Below are 26,819 nucleotides of genomic sequence, written 5' to 3'. Positions count from 1 at the left end.
AAGAACCTCATGGCACTGGAGAGAGCTGGGCTAGAAGGAGCCTCCCTGAGCCCCCCAGCCTAGTAAAACCTCCTTATTCTGCAAATGAACCCCTGAGTCCCAGAGGCAACAGATAGGCCCATGGCCACACAGCTCCTATCTCCTGACTCCACACCACTGTCTCTCCCAGAGTCTCTACTCAACTCTAGTCCTGTCTAGACTGGACAGAATGAAAAGGGAAGAAAAGAAGCAGGTTTAGGCCAACTGGGGAAAAAGCAGAGGAGATAAGTCTGGCTACCACTGGTTACAAGGGAAGGAAGAGGCAGGCAGGAGGGCTGGCCACATGTGTCCACACCTAGGAGGCAGTCACCAAGGAGCTGGGACCACTTTCCAGCTGGCATTCTTGCCTCCCCTGAAGCTCAGTTTCCTCCCCTCTATGGGGAGGTAATAAGCCTCAAAGGTAAGATGAGCTCTGCTAGAGATATTACCTCTCCCTGAACTGGGAGGAAGGGAGCCTGAAGGGCTTCATGGGAGCTCCTGTGTCTGGACACCCAGACTGGCTGAGCTCCACAGGAAAGATCTAAGCAGGTAACACTGGAAGGGTTGTCCCATTTAATGAGAGGGGCAGTTGGAGAGGAGGGTAAATGAGGCAGGGGGACCCCTGTGATAATTGGCCTCCAAGGAGAGAGGCCCACCTGGGGAGTGGCTCTTGAGGGGGAGGCAGAGGTAAGTTGTCTCCTCATAGATGGCAAAGGAGGAAGGGCCTTCAGATCTTATTTCTCTGACTCCATTTCCTGGATGAAGATAAACACTACATGGTGCCTGAGCCCAGGCCAACTGTCTCCCAACAGTGGAAGCCTCCTGACTGGCCCAAAGGCATAAATGTGGACCAGATGACTGCTTGGGTCCCTTCTCTTTCTATGAAGCCCAGAATGAAGAAAAAGAGAGCGTGAAAGCCTGACTTCTTATAAGGGAGCCCTTTTTCCTTGTCTGGGGTGATGTGAAGGTCCCAAGAGCTCCCTAAATTCTCTAAGTCAGGCCATGTTTCCAGGGTCTGACTCTGCCTCCCCAAACCCCTCCCCCTAGCCCCAGATGGTCAGAGACCAGTGACATCACCAGAAGATACGGGGTGGGTTTTCTACCAGGTAATTCTTAAACTTTTCATGAATTTTGCTTCTCATCAAGGGTGGAATCTCCACTTTTTCATCCAGGGGGATCATGGGGATGGCGCTGAAGTTGATAATCTCCATTTTGTCAATACCAAACGCTATCCACGTTCCTCCACACTGTCAGAAAGTTTTCATAAAAATAAAAGAAACAAACAAAAAGCACCCCTCCCCTTCTCTGATCCACCAACTGACAGGAGTCACAAATAATTCAGGACCATCTGGGGAAACCAGAAGGTGGAAAAGACCAACTAAGACCCATCTGCTAATTCTTCAGACAAAAGACCCAGCAGATATTAAATGAGGAAGGCCACTCAGGCAATAGGGAGCCTCTTAAAGGGAGACTGGGGGCTTTTAACGTCATTCATCATTTAAAATACCCTAGCAAGGCCAGCATCAGACAGGGAAAAGGTCTGTAGTTACCAAAGTCTGGGTTCAAAGCCTCTCTTTTTATTTTTTTAAATTAAACTCTTATTTTATGTCTGAATAGCCCCAAGACAGAAAGGGTAAGGGCCAGACAAAGGGAGTTAAGGGACTTGCCCAAGGTCAAATTTGAACCCAAGTACTCTGGATTCTGGGCCTGAGGCTCTATCCACTGTGCCACCTAGCTGCCCCAGTTCAAGGCCTCTTCTGAGCTACTTGCTTCAGGGGAAATTCCTTCACCATGCTGCCCTGGGGCTTCTTCGTATATAGAGTGGGGATGGGCTACAGAAAGGGCTTGTAAACTAGCTGTAAAGCCTTGCAGAAAAAACAACTATTTCTAATCAGAGCTAGCCTTTCCATAGGGCCTACTATGCACCAGGCACTGTGCTAAGTGCATCTTCATTGTTATTCGATCCTGACAAAGCCCACAGAGAAGCAATGGTCTTAGGTCCCATTAAGTGAATCTGGGGAAGCCAGAAGCCCAAGAGCCGGATTGGCCTTTCCATCAGACTAACCTGTAGCTCACTGCGTGTTGTTGATGTAGAATCTAGAAGCCCCCAAACTTGTAGCCTAGAAAGATTTAATGAACCCCAGTTTACTTAGCTTGAAGGTGAAAGCCTCAGGTTTAACCTTGTCACAATAGAATTCCTCCCTGAGGGAAAGTCCAACTTCACTAGTCTCAGACTAACAATGGGCCTTAATGGGGATGGCTAATCCCCTCAAAAGTTAAGTATCTCTTTTGTCCCAATGGTTTCTCCCCTTAGGTCAAAGTCCTTTACTAAGGTGGCCCAGCCTTTGGCTGGGTCTTTCCTTTCTGTGTCCATTGTAAAGCATCTGCCCCTCACTAGTTATTTCTGTCTGAGACTCCCCATTTTCCTTTGTTACCATTGTAAAGTCAATCAACTATGCCTCTCATCTTCAGTTCCCAAGTTCCCCAAGAAAGGTATTTAAGTTTCCCAACCTCAGTGGCTTCTTGGAATTGTCCAATCTAGTGCAGTTGGCTTTCCCAGGGGTTAGGGACCAGAGCATCCAGAGTTCAATCCTCAGACTCTGCATAGGCGTTTGGCTTGTAGCTCTGTGTAGAGGCCTAACTCGGCCCTGTACCCCCTTTCCTTGATTAAAGAGGGGCTTTTCTGACTATTTAATAGTTCTGTGTTTTTTCCCAGTCAACAAATGGAGGTCCCACCAAGATTCCAAAATCCCAGTTGCCTGAGCCACCCTGCTGAGGAGGACCCCAAGACGTGAGGTACCCACATAGCCCGTTTAGGGTTAAGTCATGAGTCCAGTTAGCAGAGGAGCCAGGTAAGTGACTCTCAGAAAAAGGACTCAGTCTCCTGTATTTGGGAGTGACCCATTCTTTAATTAAGGGGGCATCAAGCATTGGTTTGTGGATTGCACAGAGAGCTGCAGAATCCAGAGCCACTCGGGGGCTGCTGGAATGGGGAACAGCATGTCTGTGGCCCCTGGAGGAGGTGGGGGCAGCCGGCAGCCCAAGGAACCACCTGACAAAATGGCGGCAAAGGAGATATTTTATATATACTTATATATAGATATGAATCTAGTGCAGGCAAAGGTTTGGCTAAGATGACAGATGGTAGCAGAATTTGATCCCAAGGTAAATTGGACAAAATGGGAGTCTAGTTCAACCTGACTACAAGCTCCAAGCTTGACTAAATTTTTGAGTGTGTGTGTGTTGGTGGTAAAAGTAAGGGCAAGGAGAGTATAGTTCAGAGGCATGAATGATTGGCTGAAAACGTTGAATGGGAAACTGAGCTGGAATTTGGGGGCCTGAGTGTTAAGTTCTGAGTAACTGCTTTAAGTCCATTAAAATAGGGAAAGGTTCTTCTCGGCTTGAGATGCCATGGCTTAAGGCTTAAATGGTTGTACATTTTTGTGAAAGAGCTTTTCATAGAAGTTTAAGAACTTAAGTTCTGCATTTCTTCTCAATGTTCTGTGAGGTTTTGCTTATATTGCATGTCTAATGGTATTCTAAATGCTGGTGATATGTTAGCAAATAATGTCTATAAAGTTGTATTAACAGTTAATTCCTTCCAAAAGCTGAAGAGGCAGGAGCTGGTAATCTGGATATGTAACTATCCAGCAGGAGGCAAAAGGAGGTCCAGAAATTCATAACTTTAAGATTCTAATGTGGTTAATTTTAATATTGGTAATGAGAGAGGTTTTATTCTGGGTATTAACTTTTTTGATTAAAGTACTATAATTTCACATTTTTGTCAAGCTGTTATTTGTTTCCAGAGAGCAAGATTTTCTAATTAACTTGTGTGTGGTCTGAAGAAAAGAAAAGAGTTTATTTTTGGCCATTGCATTGTTGTAAAAAGACAAGACATTGTTGGGAAAAGGTTTGCGTTAAATGGAGCCAAAAGCCTAGAATCTGAAGGATTCTTGAAGAAGACATCTCTACAGGAAATTGGGAGGAGCCCCCAAGAAACTGAATCCAGATAAGTATTATTTCTCATCATTTTCATTGACTTTTAGAAATATTTCTGTAACAGACATAAAACTGGCCATTTTATTTCCCTTGAGAATTATATTTACCCTGAGCAAAGTCCCTTTTTAATAGAGAACCTAGAGAGAAGAGAGTTATTCCCCAAATTTAGCTAAAGTAGGGAAGGTTTAAAATATAATAGCATTTTACCTTATTAAGAGATTAAAAAGGTAATATTAGTTAGATTTGAGAATCTGCAACAGAGATTCCAGAGTGCTTTCCTAAGTTAGCATAACATAGATTCAGTATAGGCCTAGATGGCAAGATGTTTGTCTCAAAGTAGTATCAGAAAAATTTAGGAAAAAAGTGATAGAGCCTAGAAATGATTGTTAATAACAGAAGATAATTAATTTTGAATCCTAAGCATGGTTAGAGAGAATTGCCATCTAAGGATGAATTGTATGGGAAGATAATTGGGAAAAGAAAGCTATGGAGGAAAATTGGTCATTGATAGTCACAAGGGTGTGGAAGGGCTAAGAAATGGCCCAGCTACTTTTCTGTCACATTCTCCTGGTGACTGCTGATCATTGCCATTCATGCATGGCATTAATATTCCAAATTATGGGAGTTTTTCTCCCTCATTTTAAGTTACTTCCCACTTTTCTCCTGTCACAGCAAATTTTCTGTAATCACATAATGAAGGAAGCCTTAGAAAGGCAAGGCCTAGAATATAGGAATTATGAAGGCAGATAGAAGTTTTTAGCCATTTTAAATGAGGTAGCAAATTAAAGAGGTTCCTTTTTCTTAAGGATTTAAAAGGAGGAAGAATTTAGGTCATATGGAAACCTGGCAAAATATCAGTGCTAAAAAGGGGGGAAACCTCACATATAAATAGTAGATTCTAAGCAGCATTTTAAATAAACACGTTTCAGATAGAATGCTGAACTGCTTCTCAGTACAAGTAAATTTTTTACATTTTGGAGTTTCAAGGCAGGAAACATGAGATTACAAAAAGCTTTTGTGCCTAGGAATACTTATGAAATCACCTATAGATAAGGCCCAGGTCCAATGGTAAATGAGTCCTTATTGCCAATGAATTACTCAGGTAATTGGAAAATATGTACCCAAAACTAATTTAGTCAAGGCTAGAACTCAGTTAAATCAGGAGATCCTGTGATACTGCCACAACAAGAGAATTATTTTCACAATAATTTTTATCTACAGGCTTTTTGCATTGGCTGACTCAGATGCAGCATTATTTCTTTCATACAAAGTGGTAGTTAATAGGACAAAAAAAAGTCTAAGTAAGCATGATCATAGTTTTAAGTAGTTAAAGGTGAATGAAAACAATTTTTAAAATCTCTAGCATCTCAACCTCCCCAAAGTGGGGCGTGTGAGACCTTTAAAATTAAGGAAAGTTAGAAGCATTTTTAATTTTGAGGATTTTTGGAGTTAATTTGAGACTTTTTAATTTTGACTTTCAAAATTGTTTTGAATCTGAAATTGTCATGCAGTTTTTTTAATATGATTTTGGGATTTTTGTAATAGAATATTTAATAATTAACTTAGTATGGGATGATATTTTAATTTTTGGCCACAAACAAGGGAAGGGCCACTTTCAGATTTATAAACCCTGATTAACCCGTCATTTTATTTTTGCCTTCATATTTCTATAGTTTGTAGGGTTTTTTTTTTTAAATATGATTAATTTGGTAGAGTAAGGCAATCTTTCTGATTAAGCATGTAGTTTACAGAATTTCATAATTGGTGTAGAACCTTAATCGAATATGGGATTGCAGACTAAGATTAACATCTTGAATAATCTTCATAGTGAGTAAGTATATTGAGAATTGATTAAGTCCTGTTAGAGAATGTGTTTATGGATTTCTCTTGTTTTCCCTTACAGCAAATGAAGCTATCTACAGGAAGGAGGAATCAGCAAGAGAAAAGGCACTGAAGCCATTTTATCAGGACCCACCAGCAGAACTCACTGGATTCAAGAGACTAAAGACTTTGGGGGGATTTGGGTAATGTTGTGTTGTCAAAAATTTGCCAAGGGTAGACTGCCTACCTTTCTCTGGCACAACTGTCAATGCGCCGGGCATTGGGGAGTGCCCCCAAATGCCAATGGCCCATACCTGTACCCCAAGGCTTTCCCACCATTAGTGACAGAGTCCAACCCTATATAGCATCACCCATTTGTCCGTTTGTTTGGTCAGTGATGTCCAGTCTTGACCAAAAGGGGTGTGTGTCAACGTGGAATCTAGAAGCCCCCAAACTTGTAGCCTAGAAAGATTTAATGAACCCCAGTTTACTTAGCTTGAAGGTGAAAGCCTCAGGTTTAACCTTGTCACAATAGAATTCCTCCCCGAGGGAAAGTCCAACTTCACTAGTCTCAGACTAACAATGGGCCTTAATGGGGATGGCTAATCCCCTCAAAAGTTAAGTATCTCTTTTGTCCCAATGGTTTCTCCCCTTAGGCCAAAGCCCTTTACTAAGGTGGCCCAGCCTTTGGCTGGGTCTTTCCTTTCTGTGTCCATTGTAAAGCATCTGCCCCTCACTAGTTATTCCTGTCTGAGACTCCCCATTTTCCTTTGTTACCATTGTAAAGTCAATCAACTATGCCTCTCATCTTCAGTTCCCAAGTTCCCCAAGAAAGATATTTGTTTCCCAACCTCAATGGCTCCATGGAATTGTCCAATCTAGTGCAGTTGGCTTTCCCAGGGGTTAGGGACCAGAGCATCCAGAGTTCAATCCTCAGACTCTGCATAGGCTTTGGCTTGTAGCTCTGTGTAGAGGCCTAACTCGGCCCTGTACTCCTTTCCTTGATTAAAGAGTGGCTTTTCTGACTATTTAATAGTTCTGTGTTTTTTCCCAGTCAACAGTGTTGTCTCCCTCAGGTTATAGGGCAGTTCCAAGGGCATTTGGGTTTCAAGCATGAGGGCAGCTAAGGACATCCATAGAGTCTCCTCAGCTTTGAAAGCCTGGCATGAAGTACTGTGTCATCCAACTGGGAAAAGAAGCAAGAAACTCGCCTTGGATCCAGGGGCCACTTCAACCTAGGGATGTGACCCTGGACAAGCCCCTTCATGGCACTGGGCCTCATTTTCCTACTCTATAAAATGTGATCACTGGACATAGAAGATCTCCAAGATTCCTTCAAGTTCAGAAAAAAACAAAAATGGAGGTGAAAGGAGGCAAGGGGACATTAAAACAATGGCCTTAGGCCTATCTCTTCTTCTTGACCCTCAGCTCCAAAGCAGTGGAGCATATGTAATAAGCAGAAAAGAATTGGACTTTGTAATCTAAAGGTATGGATTTGAATTTCCCATGATTCTGTGCATTATTGCACAGACAAATTATATCAACTTGTAGGCCTTAGTTTCCTCATCAGTAAAATGGAGTACTTAGACTATAGTACAGACCCGGACTTTTAACCTTTGGGTGTTTGTCTGGGAAAACCTATATACTCTTCAGAAATGTTTTTTTCTTTTTCTACTTTTCTACTTTCTACTTTACCTTTTATTATAGCATTAATTCTAAGATTTCCTGGCAAAGTCTAGGCAATCAGGATTAAGGGACTTATCCAGGGTTACACAGTGTTAAACTGGAAAAAAACACAAAATTATTATAGTCAGAAAACCCACGTCTTTAACCAGGAGAGGGATGCAGTACATCCTTAGGCCTCCACTGAGTCACAGGTTCAAAACCACACAGAGCTCAATGACCTGGAGACTCTGGCTACTGATCCCTGGGAGAAATCACCCTGTGAGATAATAGATCTGAAGAACAAAAGAATTTGGGCAACTTATATACCTTTTGGGGAACTGAAGGTCAGGGAAACATGATTGACTGACAATTACTATGGTTACAAAGAAATGGGAGTGGGGGCATCTGGGTGGCTTAGGGGATTGAGAGCCAGGAGGTTCTGGGTTCAAATATGACCTCAGATACTGCTAGCTGTGTGACCCTGGGCAAGTCACTTAATCCCCATTGCCTAGCCCTTACCATTCTTCTGCCTTAGAACCAAAACAATGATTTCAAGAAGGTAAGGATTTAAAAAACAAACAAAAAGAAATGGAAGTGTTCAAACTACATTGACAGGTTTAGGAAAGGAACCAAGGCCAGAGGTTAGGTGTCTTGGAGTGGACTACTTACCATGGATACTAAAGGAAAATATCCAGACCAGGGCTGGGCTACTTAAGGAAGTTCTTTGAAACAATGGGAGAAGCTACTAGGACCAGGGTGTTTATTTGTTTGTTTTTTAAAACCCTTACCTTCTTGTTGAAAGCCGTTATATGTAAAAAGCCAATTGGAGAAATAGGGTCAAATTTAGGGCCTGTTATCTGGATTCCCTACGTGACCAATCCAGGCTGAGGCAGTCTTTGTGTTTGGTCCTGGTCACCTGAGCCCTGAAAAGCTCTGATACCAGCAGGTAGATTAATCCAAAAACAACTTGACCCCTCCAAGAGGCTATTAGGAGTCATTTAGAGAAACAGAGTCTGTAATAGATGTTTTATCTGGATCCCATTACAAAATCATCGGCAAGTAAAACTGCGTGTATGATTTTTCTGCACTACATGTCAGATGCAGATAGAATGGACCATCTAAGGTAAAAATCTGAGGCTCCTCTTTTGACTCATTTTTAGATCCCCACATTCTCTCAACATTCTTATTGGAAAGCTTTGAGTCCTTAACCAGACCAGCAGCTACTGAGTTAACAATTCCTCTCCTTGACAATTTCTCTCCTTGATAATTAAGAAGCCTGAAACCTAAAAAATATATTACTTAGATAAAGACTGGAGCCGGACAATTTAGTCCAGACTATCTGACCAGGTGCAGATCTGTAAATCAAGGCAGAACGCAATTAGTAAACATCTCCATGAAATTTATTTCTGCTCCCAGAAGTAAACCCTACTAATTGGTGGTTGGAATTTGGCCCTTGTCCTTGCACCCATATCTCTACTTTTTAGACTTTAATGGATTGTGTATGATTTATAACCTCCTTCACAGCTGTGATTCTTTCTTTGTGTTCTTTGTTTGAAACCAGTATAAAATAAAGTCAAAAATCCCATAGCATGGGATCAGCATGGGCTAACCTCTAGTTCGGCTGTTCTCAGTTTCTTTTCCTGTCTTAGCAATCCGACGCCGTAAAACGCCACTCAGGACCCCTGCCATATAGAGCTGGTCCTCTATACCTTCTGCCTTGGAGCCAATATTCTTTGAGTAGTGCAAGGATTCACCTGTCCACACACAGTGAAAGGAAGCTAAAACCCACAGGTGGTGCCTACATTCCAACATCTCAAATTGAACATATCCAAAACAGAATTTATCTTTTAGCCCAAAACACAATCCTATTCTGAGCTTCCCTACTTCTGTTAAGGTACCACTATCTTGCCAGGTAACCAGTTTCCCAGTCACTATATTTTCCTCGACTCCTCACTTTCACATGCAATAGGTAGCTGTAGCCTATCATTTCCACCTTGGTAATATCTGTCCCACAAGTCCCCTTCTTATCACTTATACAGTCACCATTCTAGGAGTTCTTACCATATTAATATTGGCTCCAAGGCAGAAGAGTGGTAAGGGTAGGCAATGGGGGTTAAGTTACTTGCCCAGGATCACACAGCTGGTAAGTGTCTGAGGCCAGATCTGAACCTAGGACCTCAGTCTGAAACTGGTAGACTGAGATTCCCTTTGTGGTGAATTCTCATGGGAATCAGGACTCTTGGGGTCTCCATCTTTCAAGCTGACTAAACTTGGGGTTGCTAAATTCAAATAGACACACAGACTTTGGGGTCCCCCAGATTTCACATTGACAACACATTCACAAACAGCTAGGAAGTGTTTGAGGTCACATTTTAACCCAGGACCTCCTATCTCCAGGCATGGTGCTTTATTCATTGTGCAACCTGGCTGCTCCTTTTTCTTTTCTTTTTAATTCTGGGGGTGTTTTTATTTTTTAATTGAAAATTTCCATTTAATTAATTAAATAAAAGACCCAGTAACATGCCATCATTATCCTATCTAGTCACATAGGCCCTGTTGTTGACCGGGTATAAAAAGCCCAGAACACATCTCTAGGAGGCAGCATTCTACCTGCTCTGCCTCCCTCAGCTATCCAACTGGACTTAACCATTTGACTTACATTCAAATGAATAAATCTTTCTTCCCAATTAATCAACAAAACAACAATAAAAAAATTATGGATAGAAAAAAACCTCTTAATTCTTAAGCTAGCTGTTGGCGTCTGTCATTTTTGACAAAGGCAACCTGTCCACATCCAGGATTTTACCTTAAAGCTTTCCCATAACACAGGGAGTCCCCCTTAAGGAGCAGTCGGGAGGATGGCTGGGACACAGACAGTTGCTGTGACTTACTCCTAATGAGACCTTAGAGAACATCCCATCCACATCTTTCATCTGACAAGTACAGAGACTGAGGCCCTGAGAAAGGTTTTGCTAATGGTCCCAAAGCTTCTCCATGGCACAACTGGGACCTTGGTCTACTATTAAATGTCCCTCTCCTTGTCCTCCTCTGATTTGACTTTTGTTCAGCTTGTCTTTCTTTTCATCACAATTATTCTGGATTCATGCTTCCTAAATTCTATGGGTAGGCTAACATTCAGTGGTAGAGGGCCAGGGTCAATCACCAGGGTCAGGAGGTACAGCCTGAAGGAGAAGCTTCATCCAGATGGGTTCAGCTGGCTTGGAATCATTCATACACTTCATTCATTCATTCATTCTTTCACTAAACATGGTCCAGGCTAGTCTCAAGGAGTACAAAGACACAAAAGGAAGGGGTCCCAGCCATCAGTCAACAAACATTTATTTCTTAAGGGCTTCCTACAGGTTTGGCTATGGGGATACAAAGAGCCCAATTCTTTCTGCCCTAAAGGGGCTTATGCACCAAGGAGGGGTAGAAATGAAGCAGAACTGAAGAGGGGCCAATGCAAGAAGTGGCCCTTGGGCTCTAAGGTAAACTCTAAAGGAATCTAACACCCTCAGAATTCAGATCAAAGGGTTAGAAATATGTTTATCACAGTACTAGGCACACAATAAGTACTTAATAAATGCCCATTCCCAGCCCCCCTACTCAGTCCAAATCACCTTCTACTATCAAATAACAATTTATCCCAGGACAAACTGACTAGTTCTATGGCTTCTGGCAGGTCACTGGGATTCTGACTTTGCCTCAGGGCTGTTAGAAGACAAATCTCTCCCTGCACTTAATTTTTTTTTTTTTAAACCCTTAACTTCTGTGTATTGGCTCATAGATGGAAGGGTGGTAAGGGTGGGCAATGGGGGTCAAGTGACTTGTCCAGGGTCACACAGCTGGTCTCTGTGCACTTTAAAGACTAACATTTACTGTGTGCCAGGCACTGTGCTGGGACGTGGAGATGGCAAAGCTCGACCTACAAAATGGCATTCATTCAATGTTCCCGTGTACAGTGCACCCTGTGGGCTCCCTCAGGGAGCTTCATTCTATCAGAAGGGAGGGAATAAGAATGTATTGAGCTCCTACTGTGTGCCAGGACCTTCCCAAAAATTCTCTCTTCGATCCTCACAACCAGGGAGGCTACAAAGGTTGAATGACCCAGGCTTACATACTGCCAAGTTCTTCCAGGGAGAGGGGCCCCTAGCTAAATGGCTAGGAATGAGAACAATGGCACGGAGTGGAAGATGGAATGTTGTAGGGGAACTAATGACGGGCTTTATAAGTGGAGCCCACCTCATTCCCAAAGACCAGGGCTCACGTTCAAGCGCCACCAAACCGAGACAAAGAACAGAGGGGAGGGGAGTCGTAAAGCACGGCTGTTCGCTGTCGTGAAGGGCGAGCCGCCGCGGGCACAGTTACCTGAGCAGGGTAGATGCTACCTGCCCCGAGGCCAATCCCGTCTAACCGAGAGGAGATGTGCTCTGGCCCTGGCACCATCTGGCACCTGGTGGAGCGACCTTTTCACCACCCTGAGGAATTACCCGAGGCCAAGAGATGGGGCCCCATGAGGGTGGGGCCTCCGGGACAGGTAGCCATTGCTTGACTTCGGCCTACTGTGCGTTCTGCGTTCCCATGGGAACCCAGGCGTTGGCCCTTTGCGGCCACCGTCGTTCACATGAATTTACAATACCGTGCGTGTAGTTCTTGAGTCAGCTATTACCTAAGGAAAACCGCGTGCCTTCGTGCGCGCTCCCGTGCCTCTTAAGAACGCCGCGAGGCCATTACCATGGCGACCTCAGTGAACAATTATTGTTGGCGTGGGGATGAGCGCAACAGGGTAGAAGGCACGGGGGAGAAGGTAATATTTCCCCATTTCCTGTTTCTATCAGGGAGCAGACTCAAGCCAACCCTTGTGGTTCCGACCCAAGAAGAGCAAAGGAATCCGAGGATAGCTCGAGAGAGAGTACAACATCCCTCTGTCTTAACTTCCACCTCCCGGGCAATCTCCCGCTACCCCCGCTCCGGAGAAGTGGTAGAGCCCATAGCGATGCTGCGCATGCGGGGCTGGGCGGGCCGTTGAGCTGCGCGACTTTGTGCTGAGTGGGCGCAGGCTGCGTCCCGCAGGTACGTGAGCATCTTTCTTTTGGTTCTGTAGCCATTTTTTTGTTTGCCTAAGCATCTTCTTCCCCCAGTCAGTCAGCGCCCCCAATTCCTGGGCTGATCACACAGCAGGCGCCAGATGTGTGCACGGGAAGCGGTGGCTTTGCATGTATATGTCTGCGAACGAGTTGTCTTCCCAACAGAATGTGAGCTTCCTTAGGGGAGGCTCCGATTCTCGCCTAGACAGCCCCAGCCAACGCGCAGCGGGCGCCTTGCACGTACTTGTCTCTGCTGATGATGCTCTCCCAGTAGGCAATCAGTTCCCTAAGGCAGACTTGTTTGTATTTGGCCATCCTGGGTACCCACAGAGGCGCCAGACACAGCAAGTGCTTAATGTTCATATTTTAAGTGATTGCCTGGTTTGTATGTATGAAATGGATAGAGCACTGGTCCTAGAGTCAGGAAGATCTGAGTTCAAAACCATTTTCAGACACTTCCCAGCAGTGTGACCCCCTGGGCAAGTGACTTCACCTCTGTCCGCCTTAGTGTTCCCCATCTGTAAAGCACAGATGATAATAACACCTGCATCCCAGAGTTGTTGGATCAAATGGGATAATGATTGTAAAGCGATTTCTACAGTGCCTGACACATAGTAGGAGTCCGTATGTTGTTGTTGGCAGTTGTATTGTCTCAGAACAGAAGCTCCTGTTTGGTGAATACTTGGGATACAGGGTTTAGCCTGGGGCTATTAATAATGGTTCCAGTTTGTTCAACGTCCTAAAATTGACTAAGGGTTCTCTCTTTCTTTATCACCATCTCCCTGGGTTTAGGAGCATAGGTGTTGGAGCTCTAGAAGCAGCTTCAGAGATTTGTTCAGAGTCCAAGGGGTCTGGGGGTTGGAATGCCAGGGGTCAGTTAGGAAGACTCAGGGTTTGAATTCTGCCTCAACCCCTTACCAACTTACTAGATGACGCTGGGCAAAGTCTCAACCTCAGTTTCCTCATCTGTAACTTGTTGGACTTGATGGCTTCTAAGGGCTTGCCAAGCTGAGAGTGGTGTCCTCCAGGGGTTCTGGTCTCTCCACCCATCTCTCCTCTGGACTAGACTTAGATTCCTCTTTATGTCCACAGTGCTGTGCACATGCCTGCCCTTTTGGCATGCCGTAGACATATGATAAACTGTCTAGAAGTGCTTAACAGTAACAGAACAATAATTTTTAAGGGGAAACATTTTTAGGGCCCTTGACCAGATTGTGGCTTTGGATCCCTTGAACCCTCTCAACAACCCAATGGTAAATAAGGTCAGTCTTGGCAATGGAGAGTTGTGAGAGACCTCCCTCTGACCCTCACATCTGAACTTAAATTGAGAAGCCTTGGAGATTGTCATAGTCATGGGCACATTAGAAAGTGAAGGTTAAGTGGTTCCACAGATAATTGCCAAAATGATTCCTGCCTTCTGCCCACTTAGACTTTAGCATCCCTAGGAGCATTCCTCCAGACAGAGTTAGTAGTGGAATCACAGTTAGTACCAGTAATCCAATGGAGAAAATGGGTAAACTGGGAAAGGAGGGTGATTTGTAAAACCAGCCTGGTCTCTCTAATGAGCTGCTTTGGAGAGGGCAGATTGGGGGGCTGCTGAGTGTTGGAGAAATATACGATCCCTGGCCATGAGTTAATAGCCAGAGCATAGAATGTCTACAGAGCCCAAGGGCCTTTGTTCAAATCCCAGATTTGCTGTCCACTACCTGTATGACCCAAGGCAAGGCAACCTTTCTGGGCCTCAGTTTCCTCTTTTGTAAAAGAAAATCTCTTTTGGCTGGTCCTCTCTGTGATTCTATGACTCTACCTCCACTGCTTTGGGCTGCCTCAGAAACCCTCAAATGGTCCTTTGGGGTGGCCAGTAAAAGCCTAGTGAGGACCCCAAGTAGCAGACAAGTAGCTTGATATCAGCCCCATTCTTCTGTCTCAGTAAGTCTAGTGATGACCAAGACATTCTGTCTGCAGGTTAGCACACCTCTTCTGAGTGCCTGCTGTTGCTTTGCAGAGATAATTAATGAAGGAATGGCACTTGGCCTTGGGGGGTGTTTGCAGTCCAAGATAGAAAGAAGCATCTGATAGTGGTTGGGAGGGTCATTGATGTGCTGGCAGGGGGTGCTAGGCAGCATGTCCTGATATAGGCTCAGTGACAGAGACTATCCCCACTGGTCATCTAACTTCTGCCCCTGCTTTGTTCCCTCAGCTCCAGGAGAAGGCAGAGCTGTGCTGGGAGCCCACTAGAGATGCCCCTCTTCGGGAATACATTCAGTCCCAAGAAGACACCCCCTCGGAAGTCAGCCTCTCTCTCCAATCTGCATTCTGTGAGTGGTGGTGGTGGTGGGGGCACAGGACCCACCCAGCTAGAGTCAGAGGAGTAGATACAAAGACAGAGAGCAGACTGTCCTTCAAGGCAGTCCCAGGAGGACTTAGGACAACTTCTAATAAGGCTGGCATTGCTCGGGAGGTTTGGGGGCTTCAGCCCATTTGTCATCTAAGAAAATGTGTCTCCTTGCTGCACAGTTATAGTTCATTCATTTTTAAAACAATAAAACCAGTGTTGGCTACCTAGCTTTATCATACTTCCCCAGGCCTGGTGCCAAATACTTTTGATGGTTGCAAAATTCAGACCCACTTTGAGGAAAGGGGAAAGATTCTCCTTCATGGTAGAGCTCCAGAAGAACATGTGCCAGGGCCTTGGCCCAGTGTTATACCAGCCTCATTGGATCAAGTAGAAGATGCCCCATCCTGAGCCCCAGGAGGACAAACTACATTTACTTGTCAGAGTGCTGGATTCTCAGGTTTCTGAGCTAGGGATAGTAATTGGAACCTGGGGTTTCAATGGTGGAGGTGAGGAAATTCCCTTAGAGAGTTGCCCATCTACCACACCATGAGAAAATCAGACACATCACTAAAGTCCAAATTTCCTTGGATAACCTCTAATGTCTCAACATTTAGGATTCTGGGATATCAGGGTTTTAAAAATCAATTTTTAATTTAATTTCAATTGATTTAAATTTTGTTTAGATGAATGATTTTAGCTAATTTAAACTAATTTTTAAAAATTAAAAATTTTCAGTTACATGTAGAAATACTTTTTGACAATTGTTTTCAGACGTTTTAGGATTCAGATTTCTCCCTACCTCCTACCCCCAAAGCCATAAATTAGTCTGATATAAATTTACCCATACTTTCATACAATACATATTTCCTTTTGGCTCATATTGTTATAGAAGATACATATCACACATACTATAATAAACTCATGAAGGAAATAAAGTGGAAAATGGAATGCTTTGATCTAATGGAAATGATAGCATTTGTCTCCTAGGTTTTTAAAAACCTAGGAACCAATCGATTCTAAGACAGAAGAGTTGCAAGAGCTGGGTAATAGAGGTTAAGTAACTTGCCCAAGGGTCACAGAGATAGGCCATTTCTGAGGCTAGATTTGAACCCAGGACTTCCTGTCTCCAGGCCTGGCTCTCTAACCTCTGAGCCACCTTGCTGCCCCATACTAACTTTAATAATTTTAAATTAAGCAATAATTTCATTAAGTAAGCATTTTTTTTCCCTCTCCTTCCATGGGACAGAAGAAAAGAAAAGCCCTTGTTCCCAATAAGCCTGGGCAAGCAAAGCCAGCTCTTCCATTGGCTGTATCCAGGCCTGAACACTGTGGGTCCATTCCTTCTGTCTCAGCAGGACAGTAGGCTTCATCCTTGATGGCCTTGGTGCTCAGAGTTCTGTAAATGGGTAAATTAAACACTGGGTTTAGAGAAGGGGAGAAGGAGGAATGTTTGGGTGAAGAGGGATAACTAACTTGGACAAATACAAATAGGGAAATTATACCCACACCCACAAACACAGGACTTGGGAATGGGTTGTGACAGTTTGAGTGAGTGGCAGTTAAGATCCAACAGACTCTCAGACTACATCAGCCAGGCATACCTACTTACTATGGTGAGTTCACTGGGTTGATAAGAAACAATAGGAAGTTAAAAGTAATAGTTTTAGTAATAAGTTAAAAGGGGGAGGGAGCAGATGGGTAGCTCAGTGGATTGAGAGCCAGGCCTAGAAATGGGAGGTCCTAGGTTCAAATCTGGCCTCAGACACTTCCAAGCTGTGTGACCCTGGGCAAGTCACTTGATCCCCATTGCCTACCCTTACCACTCTTTTGCCTTGGAGCCAATACACAGTATTGACTCCAAGACAGAAGGTAAGGGTTTAAAAAAAATAATTAGAATAAGAATAATAGAATTAGAATAAGAATAATAAGAATAAGTTTAAAGGGTAAGATTAAGGGGAAATGGTCACTCTAACACTACTGGTCTAGGGAATGGGTTCTAGGTAGATGAGAAAGCCTCTACATTATACTAGCGCAGGCTGCCAGGTTTAGCCTGACTGACTGGAAGGGGAATGGATGTCTCACAACTGAGTTCACTTCTGTTCCAGAGATAATCAAGGGTTTCCAAGAACACAGATCTTCAGCAAATTAATCCAAAGGGAGAATGAAGGCAGAGAGCTGATCCAATCTGTACGTCCACCTTTCAGAGCTGTGATCAATGCTCACACCTGCACTTCCTGGCAGGACAGATGACTCCTTGATAGAGAAAAATCCCCTGTCCTGGGCTCTCCACTAGAGGCAGTTAAACAGCATCACACTGTTCCCTCCATATCAAAGTCCTCAGGAAAGACTTCCTTCCTTGCCACTATTATTCCATCACTGGAACCTTTAGTTTTATCTGACAGCCTGGGTGCTATTTACACTAAATGTCTAAAATCCTAATTTTCCTCATAACAGTTCCCAAGCCTGAAGTCAGTTTTCATCAGTTAAGTTTGGAGGAGAAAAAAGCGCTATAATTGGGAGGAACAGTCTCAGGATAAATGACAAGTTGGTTGCTCATGGTCACCCAGGTAGGAAGTAGAGCAAAGGTTTGACACCAGCTCCTCCTCAGCCTGTAAGTTCACTGTCAGGATTTGGCTTGAGGCACAGACTTGAACTTGACTCCATCATCCCTCTGAAGCTCCACCATAGTGGCCACAGAGAGCAAAATTAGCTCCTTTGTTTTTCCCTTAGAGAAGCCCTAACATCATTTGAATAAAATCATAGAATCTCTTCATTGGGAGACCTCTGAGAACAACCAATTCCATCAATTCTGCAACTGGGATTCACTTTACAACATCAATAAATAATTTGTCCATTTGGACTTTTCAGGACCTGGAGTCACAGGAAACTAAGAGGCAGCTAGAAGGCGCCACAGTACACCTAACACTGGGCCTGGAGTCAGGAAGACCTGAGTTTAAATCCAGATTCATACACTTATTAGCTGTGCGATCCTGAGCAAGTCCCAAAAGTTTTCTCCACCTCAGTTTCTTCATCTGTTAATTGGGGATAATTATAGCAGCTACTTCCCAGTGTTATTGTAAGGATTAAATAATATTGGTAAGGTTCTTTGTAAATCTTAAAGCATTATGTAAATCCTTGCTATTATTAACCCACTACCTTCAAAGTGAGCCCATTCTGGTTTTCCAATGTAAGGAATTTCCCCCAAATCAACCTCAGAGTTTCCATTTGTTGCTCATAGTTAGATCTTATGACTGCACGCAATCAGTGGAATCCCTCTTGTGCTTGGTAAAAGTCACATGCCCAAGAATTCCCTTCTTGAGCCTGAGATCTCTCCTTCTTCATCTGGGCCTTTTATAGCCTGGTTTTGAGTTTTCTTGTCCTCCTAATTGCCTGGTCCTTTGTCACCACCCTTCTTAACATGGATCCAAAATTGAGCACATACTTCCATTGTGGTCCCCCAGACCATAGCAGCAAAAGAGGACCCTTCCCTCCTTAGTGTGGACACCACTCACTCCATATCTCTGAATGCAGCCTTTTGTCTCATTAACGAGGTCCCCTGGACATGGAATGAGCTTAGGGTGTCACAGAAAAGAGTTTGGAGAAGAAAGGAGGAGGAAATGTTCTAAGGACAAATGGACAGTCAGTCAATTGGTTTTGATTGAGACCCTGTTCTGAATGTATCAGGCTCTAGAACAGTGCTTCCCAAAGGGGCGCCACCGCCCCCTGGTGGGTGCTGCAGCGATCCAGTGAGGCGGTGATGGCCACAGGTGCATTTATCTTTCCTACTAATTGCTATTAAAATTTAAAAAAAATTTAATTTCCAGGGGGCTAAGTAATATTTTTTTCTGGAAAGGGTGTGGTAGGCCAAAAAAGTTTGGGAACTGCTGCTCTAGAAGAACAAATTCAGAGGGAATCCGTTCAGTTGGTTCTCTAGGAGTTTATGTCCTAGTGGAAGAAACAAGCATATTCTATAAAAGCATTGTTTAGGAAAACTGTTACCCAAGGACAGGATGGGGGGAGGGAAGTTATCAACTGCATGAACTTAGCACATCTGACAACCCATTAAATCCCCTGAGGCTGTAGGGTGAAGATAGCCAGAGGAGGGACCAATGAACCCAAGGAAACTAGGTCAGAGGGCCAGCCAAAGAGCAGAGGTTATGGAGGTAACCATGCTTTGTAGAGGTCAGGGGCCTTTGATAGAGGGTCCTTGGGGCTACTGACCAGGAGGCTCTGGTCCAAGTGCCACCAACCCCCTGTTTTCAGCAGGCTAATAAGACAGGGAGCTCTTGGGCCCCTGCAATAGAAGGAGGCAGACCCTACCCTTGACCTTGGCAAGTCCTCCAAGCTTACTGGAGAGGATATTGAGGCCTGCCATACTATTCCTTGCCTTGGGCAGACCACACTAGGGACACTGCTCAATTCTGGGGCACCATGTTTTAAAGGTCCCCTGCTAAATTTAACCTCCTTTATGAGACTTCTCCTGATTTCTCCCCTCAGATGCTAGTGCTGCCCACCCCCTCTTAAATGGCCTTGAATCTGTGTTTGGCTATATGAGTGAAAGTATACACCTGTATATGTTTGCGTATGAACATGTACGTATGTGTGTATCTGTACATACATATACCTGGCTTCTCTGGCATTAAGAGTATGGACTGCTTGCTTTACTTAGCATGGTACCCACTTGGCTCCACAAATACTTCTCTGAACCTAGACTGTGTGCCAAGAGGCACAGATCAAGGTGACCTAAAATCATTTTGGATGAAATATTTCCATCATAAGCGAAAAACAAACAAACAAACAAATTATAGCTAGATTCATAAATATTCAATTAGAGGGAAGTTAATTGCTTTTAAAAAGAGGGGTTTTCCGTGCCAGAGTATTCATTTCCATGTAGGATTCCTTTCATTTACCAGCTCTGTGGTGCATTTTAAATATGATTCAATTTGGAGAGTTTCAGTTTACACAGGAAAACCTGCCATGGAATAGTGTGTAGCATGTATAGTTCTCTGAGAACTCTCTGAGAACGGCCATATTTCAGTTTTTGAAAATTTAAGTGACTTTTGTAAGTGGACATGTGGGATGCAAAGATCAAGAAAGGAAACAATCCCTGCCTTTAGGGAGGCTACATTCTATAGGAGGCTTATAACCCAAGTCAATAAATACAAAGTCAAGAGAAAGGGGATACTTAGAAGGGCCAAGAGGGGAGGGGGAGTCTAGAGAGCTAGAAGAGGAATATGAGCTAACCTTATGACTTTGGGGAAGTCATTAACTGTGTGAGCTTTGGTTTCCTTACCTGAGAATGGTGGCAAAGATAGGAAGCTTGTTGCTGCCTCAGTGTTGGGAGGATCAAGGCAGGTCAAAAGGGACAGCCATGATTAGAAAGCCCTGTCCTATCAGTGGGGAGAGAAGGTTATAATTATTCAGAAAGCAGTCATTACATTTAAAAAGAGAAGAAAGAGTTGGGCCTAAAATCTTGGCAGCCACCCCAAGGCCTTCCAAAGATGATGATAACCCCAAAACATCTTTGTGGTCCATCACATACATGATTTTTTCCCCCATAAACCCTTACCTTCTGTCCTAGTATTAGTTCTAAGACAGAAGAGCCAGCAAAGGCTAGGCAAATGGGGTTAAGTGACTTGCCCAGGGTCACACACCTAGAAAATGTTCGAATCTAGATTTGAAACAGATCGTCCTGTCTCAATGCCTGCCACGCCATCTACTGTGCCATCTAGCTGCCTACATCCATGATTTCATTTGATCATCAGAACAGGTCTGAAATTGTCAGAGATCTCTGATTGAGGAAGCTGCGGCCCAGAGGACACCAGGGTGGAGTTGCAGAACCAGGACCTGCCCTTGAATTACTCTGAAACTGTCCATTAGGCCATCTGTTCTGGAGGGAAGTACTCAGGGTGGCAGCCAGGATAGGATCTATGCTCACACTTGAGCTGGTCTCTGCTCTTTTTGCCCTCACAGCTGGACAGATCCACTCGAGAAGTTGAGTTAGGATTGGACTATGGCACTCCAACCATGAACCTGGCTGGGCAGAGCCTCAAGTTTGAAAATGGCCAGTGGATAGCAGGTGAGGAGCATAGGCTGCCCCTTAGGACCCCTCCCTGTGGGGAGGGAGAGGAATGGACCCTTATGGCTCCTGTTCTTCTCCCACAGAGTCAGGGGCCTGCGGAGGTGGGGATCGAAGGGAGACCCAGCGACTTCGGAAAAGGAATCAGCAGTTGGAAGAAGAGAACAATCTCCTGAGGCTAAAAGTGGACATCCTGCTGGACATGGTGAGGGGGACCTGGGGCATCCTGCTGGACATGGGGAAGGGGATGCCCAGGGTGAGGTGGCTGGGGAGACCTAGCTCCTTTTGATGACTTCACCTATCTCCAGGAATGAGAGCCAAGCTGAAGGCCCAGAACCCCTGAGGCCCAGTGTTGTGTTGATGGTGTCCTACTTTTCTTTTAGCTCTCTGAGACCACTGCTGAGTCCCACCTCATGGAGAAGGAACTGGATGAACTCAAGAGCATCAGCCGGAGGAGGAAGTGAAGCCAGATGCCTTTAAGTTGTCTAGCTGAGCCTTGGGGTTGTAGGGTCAAGGATCAGTACCCACAGGATCAGGGAGGAAGAAATGCTATCTCCATCTAAAGACACTTGAATGCAGAACTGGCCGGAGCCTCACCTCCAGGCCAGGGAATGCTGAGACTCCATGTGCTAGGAATCTTGGGGGCAACATGGGAAGGAAGCAGGCCCAGCCAGAGTTGAAGTGTTGGGGGAGGAAGATGCAAGCCCTGCTTGGAAGAAGCACCCCCCCCCCCAACTGATTCTTCCCTTAACACTCTGGACACTGTTTAGCTGGGTTGTCAGCTGCTTCTGAAAATCTCTGGAGTGGCCTCAGGTCCAGCTCCACCCTCTAACCCATGGCTCCTAAGTTACTTGCTGGGGGCTACAGCAGCTTGCCCATTTCAGGCTGTTCTGGCCTAGTATGGTTTTTCTAGTTTTCACTTTTTCCTTTTTTTATTAAAGATGGTGAAATCAGTCTTGCTGTGGCTGAGATAATTGTACCCAGGCAGGGTAGGGTACAAAGACTGGACATATTTGGGGCCTCAGCAGCAGGTGGAGCCAGAGTGTTGGGGGGGGGAGAATGAGGGCAGCCACTGGGTATGTATTTGTCCATGAGGAGGTGAAGGTATGATGAGTATCCCTTGAGAGCCAACAGGGAAGGAGGGGCTGATGGTCAAATCTGATGATGTGTTCTGTACACTCTCGGGCATCCCCTAAGTGCCAGATATCATTTCAAGTGAGGGTTGGAGCTTCCCCTTTCACTCAAATCTTTGTCCAGTGGAGAGGAAATGGGAGCCAAGTCCCATCAGGATAGAGGCCTTATCTGTCAGGCTTCATGGAATCATTTGGGTTCCACTTACAGCACCAAAACTGAGAATCTAAATTGAATAGGTTTGAGTTTCTCCAGTTAAAGAGTTACTTTCCAAGGAATAGATTCTAATCTCATCCCTTGAATAGAAGGGCCCACCTTGCTCATCACAACCAGGAACAACTGGCCAAGGGCCACCAAGAGGCATTTGGACCCAGGAGCCTTGGGAGGGGCAGCATCTCCCACCTCAGTCCAAGCAGGACCCCAGCGTTTACTTCCAGGCCACTCTCCCCACCAACTCCTCTCTCAGAGCAGATGAGCTGGCCTGGAGGAAGCTCTGGGGAAGGGCCAAGGGGTAAGTGCTACAAGCCAGGTGCCTTTGGCCATCATCAGGATGGCTCCTTGGTGCAGGGGCTGCTCTCACACTCTGGAATCCTGGGAGAGTTCTTATCGCCAAAACCCTTGGCCTCCATCAGAAATACAAAGGTGAGGGTGCAGCCAATTTGTTTTGTTGCTGCTCTCTAAGGACCACACCGGCTGGCTAAGCCTCTAGATGTGTCCTCCGGTGGAAGGGGAGCTCCCTGAGGGCTGGGCGGCTATACCTCCCTAATCCCCAGCACCGGCACTGACAATGCTTATTGATTATTACGGGAAGGATCGCCTCCTTGACCTGGTCAATCCTTGGCTCACCTAGACTCAGGAGGTTTGTTCCAGGCCCGGAATACTTAGGGTTAAGTATTCTGGAAGAGCAGGCCCAACCCTATTGGAGGATGCACTTTGCCCTTCCCATTGGTTAATCCTGGCTGTAGGAGAACTGCGAGGCATCGCCTGGACACTTACTAGGTGAGGTTGCCCCAGAACTGCACTGCTGGGGTGGGGGTGGGGCGGAGCTGGCGCCGCCCCTGTTCTACTGGTTCCAGCCTAGCAGGGAGGTGACTAGAGCCCTGGGGCCGCCGCAGTTACTTCTCCGTCCAGACGCGCGGGGGCGCTCGCACCCTCTCTCTCCCAGACCAGCTCCTGATCAGCTGGTTCCGCCCTAGCTGGGGAGGTGTCTATGGCCCGGCCTTGAGCACCGGGCTTCCGCGGTATCACTTCTCCCTCCGGCCACGCGGGGCGCGCGCGCTTCTGTCCATCCCTCCATCCCTCCCTCGCAGCCCCGCCTCCCCGCCCGGTAACTCTGCCTGTCCCCCGACGCCTCGCATTCTCTTTCCGCTTCCTGTGTCCCCTAGAGTCATGGCTGCCGCCTCGTCCTCCGCCACTGCTGCCGCCGCCCCTTCGCCGTCGGGCTCCTCGGTGTCTACGGACGAGCTGCTGCTCCAGGGAGGCGCCGACAAGGCCGAGGAAGAGCTGGAGGACGAAGATGATGACGAGGTGGGGCCGGGCAGGGCCGGACGAACGCGCGTGGGGCCCGGGAACGGGTGGAACCGAGGCGCTCATTTTGCAGACGGGGAAACTGAGGTCCGGGGACAGAGCGCGGCTCGAAACCTTCTTCCGCCCTTTGCACATTGGCGAAGGCAGCAGGAGCGAGCCTTTATTAAGCATCGGCCTTATTTGAGGGTGGGAGGCTCCGAAATCTGACACCGGGAGATCGCCGCCGGGAAAGGAGGTGACTTGGCCAAGGTCATTGGGACTAAGGCTCAGCCCAGCTCCCCCCCGAGGTCCAGGTCACAGGGGAGCCAGGATAGGCCTCAGAATTCGAATCCAGGGCTTCTGACCCGGATCTCACATAGGGACTTGTCAGAGGCAGCACTGGAACCCAGCACCCTGGGAGGCTGCCAATGTGCCCCTCCCCCCCAAGAGGGTGAGTCCTTTGTTTCCTCCTTCTCCCCCTGCCCTTGGTAAATTTGTGGCCAATGCCTAGGGACTGACCAGCTGTGCTCTCTGCTAGGTCACTTGGGGCCTGGGGCAGGAAAACCTGAGTTAGAATCCAGTCTTAGACCCTGTCCAGCCGTATGACCCTGGATAGGTCACATCACCTCTTCTGTCCCTCACTTTACTGGTCTGTAACAGGGGCAGTATAATATCACCAGTCTCCCAGGATTGTTTCCAGGATTTCTTGAGATGTTAATGCTAAAGCATCTAGCCCAGTTCCTGGCACATAGTAAATGCTTTATAAATGTTAGCTACTATTATTATTGTTGTTAGGTGAGTGCTAGGTTGGTTAGAGCGCCAAACCTGGAGTCAAGAGCTCTAGATTCAAACGTGGCTTCAGATACTTCCTAGCTTTGTGACCCTGGACAAGTCACTTGACCCCCTTTGCCTAGCCTCCTTAGCATTCTTCTGACTTAGAATTGTTATGGAAGACAAAGTAAAAGTTTAAAACAAAATGAGGACCAAGGTCCTTTCCAGATCAGTGGTCTGAGAAGTGAGAGGGGTGTGGGCTGGGAAGAGGTGTAGAAAAAAGTGGTCTAGAAGGGGGAGGAATGGCCAAGTCATCATAGCAAAGATGTCAGTGATTGTTTGATCCAAGCCCTTCTTTTTACAGAGGAGGAAACTGAAGGCATCATCTAAGACTTGGTCCCAGAGCTGGGCCTTCACCTGGGCACTCCAGCTTTTGACTGGTTTTCACCTTCTCTTAATTCTGCAGCTCGATGAGACCCTGGCCGAGAGACTGTGGGGCCTGACAGAGATGTTCCCAGAATGCGTCCGGTCTGCTGCAGGAGCTACCTTTGACCTCTCCCTCACTGTAGCCCAGAAAATGTATCGGTAAGCAGGGACCCTGAGCTGCAGACCCCATGCTTTCCTCACCTTGAGGCTGTGTGTTCTCCCCATTTTACAGAGAAGCAGAGGGATTTAGCCAATGGTATCCAACTCATATATGTGAATCCAGGCCTCCTCCTTCCTACAGCATGCTTTCTCTCAAAAGTAAAGGCAATACCTGGTTGCCACTTAGAAGCTTTCCCTCCTGGCAAACCGGCGAGGCAGAAAGTTTCCCCATTTTATAGAAAGGGAGACTTTGTCCTGAGGAGCTGGGATGCCTAAAGGGTCATTCATCACTTTCCCACTAGTCCAGGGGGTTTCTTCAGAGTTGGAGGAAGCTGCAGGATCAGCTGTGATCCCACAGGCCAGGCTCACCATCTGCCTTCCTGTGTTTGGGGCAGGTTCTCCAGGGCAGCTCTGTGGATTGGGACCACCTCCTTCATGATCCTCGTTCTGCCGGTTGTCTTTGAAACAGAGAAGCTCCAGATGGAGCAGCAGCAACAGCTACAGCAGCGGCAGGTGAGGAGATTGGCTGGGGACCTCCTCAGTCTCTGGTCCGTAGTGGGAGTTTCCAGCTGTATACTCAGTGCTGCATCAAGCCCCTTGGATGCTGATTCACATGCCTGAGTATGTCATCGTGTGGACATGTTAGAGTCCTGAGGCCAACCCCAGACTGAATCAGGGATCTCCAAACTTTGGGTGGAGAACCTCAATGTCTATAAAATGAAAGGGACTGGATTGGACACTCTTTTAAGGTTCCTTTAGTGATCACCTGTGTAACGTGTCTTTTTCCTTCCTTGTGATTCCTTCCCTTCTCTTATAGATCCTCCTAGGCCCTAACACAGGTCTGTCTGGAGGGATGCCAGGGGCCCTGCCTCCACTTCCTGGAAAGATTTAGAGAGGATCCACTGCATCTGACTGTGCTCGATGAGGGGAAGTTTCAAACTCAACTGTGTTGGGGAACTGTTGGTCGTTTGAAATGTTTTTGTTTTTTTCTGGGTTTCTTGGGCACGTTGAACCATCCGAACACTATGGGCAGAATCCTTTGTACCCCTCTGTAGAGCTGTGCAGTGCACACTGGCATGATGTCTTTTTCTTCAGTCCTCCCACTGATACCAGGGAGTGCAAGGATGCAGTGACTCCCTAGCTCCCTTCGGCCTTGCTATCCACCTCACTAAGCTGCTATCAGTCAAGGGATCCCCCTCTGCCTTTGCGGGGGGAATGGGGTTGGGGAACAGAAGTCAGCAAGATCGAGCTCCGTCTGACCACTGAGAACCGTAGGGGAAGAAACCAGAATCTGACCCAGTGCAACAACTGTGGGGTTTATAAGCGTCACTGAATGTGTGTGCTCTGGGCAGCTCTACCTAAAACCAGGGAGAAGGATGAAGGAGTCATGGTCTCTTCCTGGCGTGCTGGCAGTTTTCTGTTTGCCCTATAAAGCAATGTGTGTATGAGAAAATCATCGCTAACTTTTTGTAATAAATATTAAAAATTATTCCAACTCAAAGTCTTGGCCATGTGGCTTGTCTGTTTCCCTCTCCAGGGCTGTGATTCTCCACATTGGCTTCTGTGGATTAGATGTGACTTAGGTTGCCAGGAGCACAACCACCCAGTGAGCCCAAGCCAAAGGTGTTAAGTTCCCAGAAGGAAAGTCATCCAAGGCTCATGGAGTCAGTCTTCTTCTGTTCTGTTTTTCTGCATTAAGATTCTTACTCAGACAGTAGCTTTTATTCACCTGCTTTGGGTAGACTAGCTGGAGGTCCATCTTCAGTACTGCAAAGGATTGACTGACAGATAAACAGAGCAGGTCCCAAAGCTTGCCATA

At 46.0% G+C, this 26,819-nt stretch overlaps 3 protein-coding genes across 3 annotated transcripts in view; 2 read left to right on the top strand and 1 right to left on the bottom strand.

Annotated features, from left to right (window-relative positions):
• FAM227A (family with sequence similarity 227 member A) overlaps positions 1–1,229 on the bottom strand; it is a 30,857-nt gene extending 29,628 nt beyond the window's left edge. The window contains exon 1 of the mRNA XM_044679633.1: positions 1,106–1,229. Within this exon, the coding sequence (XP_044535568.1) occupies positions 1,106–1,229 (124 nt within the window). The remainder of the gene's footprint in view (positions 1–1,105) is intronic.
• An 11,313-nt stretch (positions 1,230–12,542) lies between these two features.
• Positions 12,543–21,942, top strand: CBY1 (chibby family member 1, beta catenin antagonist). The gene is made up of 5 exons (XM_044678342.1): positions 12,543–12,576; positions 14,791–14,908; positions 20,902–21,007; positions 21,094–21,212; positions 21,391–21,942. Exons 2-5 carry the CDS (start codon positions 14,831–14,833, stop codon positions 21,469–21,471), a joined length of 384 nt encoding a protein of 127 aa, XP_044534277.1. The 5' UTR covers positions 12,543–12,576; positions 14,791–14,830; the 3' UTR covers positions 21,472–21,942.
• A 1,399-nt stretch (positions 21,943–23,341) lies between these two features.
• TOMM22 (translocase of outer mitochondrial membrane 22) lies at positions 23,342–26,501 on the top strand. The gene is made up of 4 exons (XM_044677716.1): positions 23,342–23,665; positions 24,882–25,000; positions 25,396–25,513; positions 25,818–26,501. Exons 1-4 carry the CDS (start codon positions 23,528–23,530, stop codon positions 25,890–25,892), a joined length of 450 nt encoding a protein of 149 aa, XP_044533651.1. The 5' UTR covers positions 23,342–23,527; the 3' UTR covers positions 25,893–26,501.
• Positions 26,502–26,819: the final 318 nt, after the last annotated feature.

The sequence above is a fragment of the Gracilinanus agilis genome, chromosome 5 (assembly GCF_016433145.1).
Source record: "Gracilinanus agilis isolate LMUSP501 chromosome 5, AgileGrace, whole genome shotgun sequence".
Taxonomy (NCBI): domain Eukaryota; kingdom Metazoa; phylum Chordata; class Mammalia; order Didelphimorphia; family Didelphidae; genus Gracilinanus; species Gracilinanus agilis.
The sequence above is the reverse complement of the archived record's forward strand: the minus strand, read 5'-3'. Positions and strand labels throughout refer to the sequence as shown.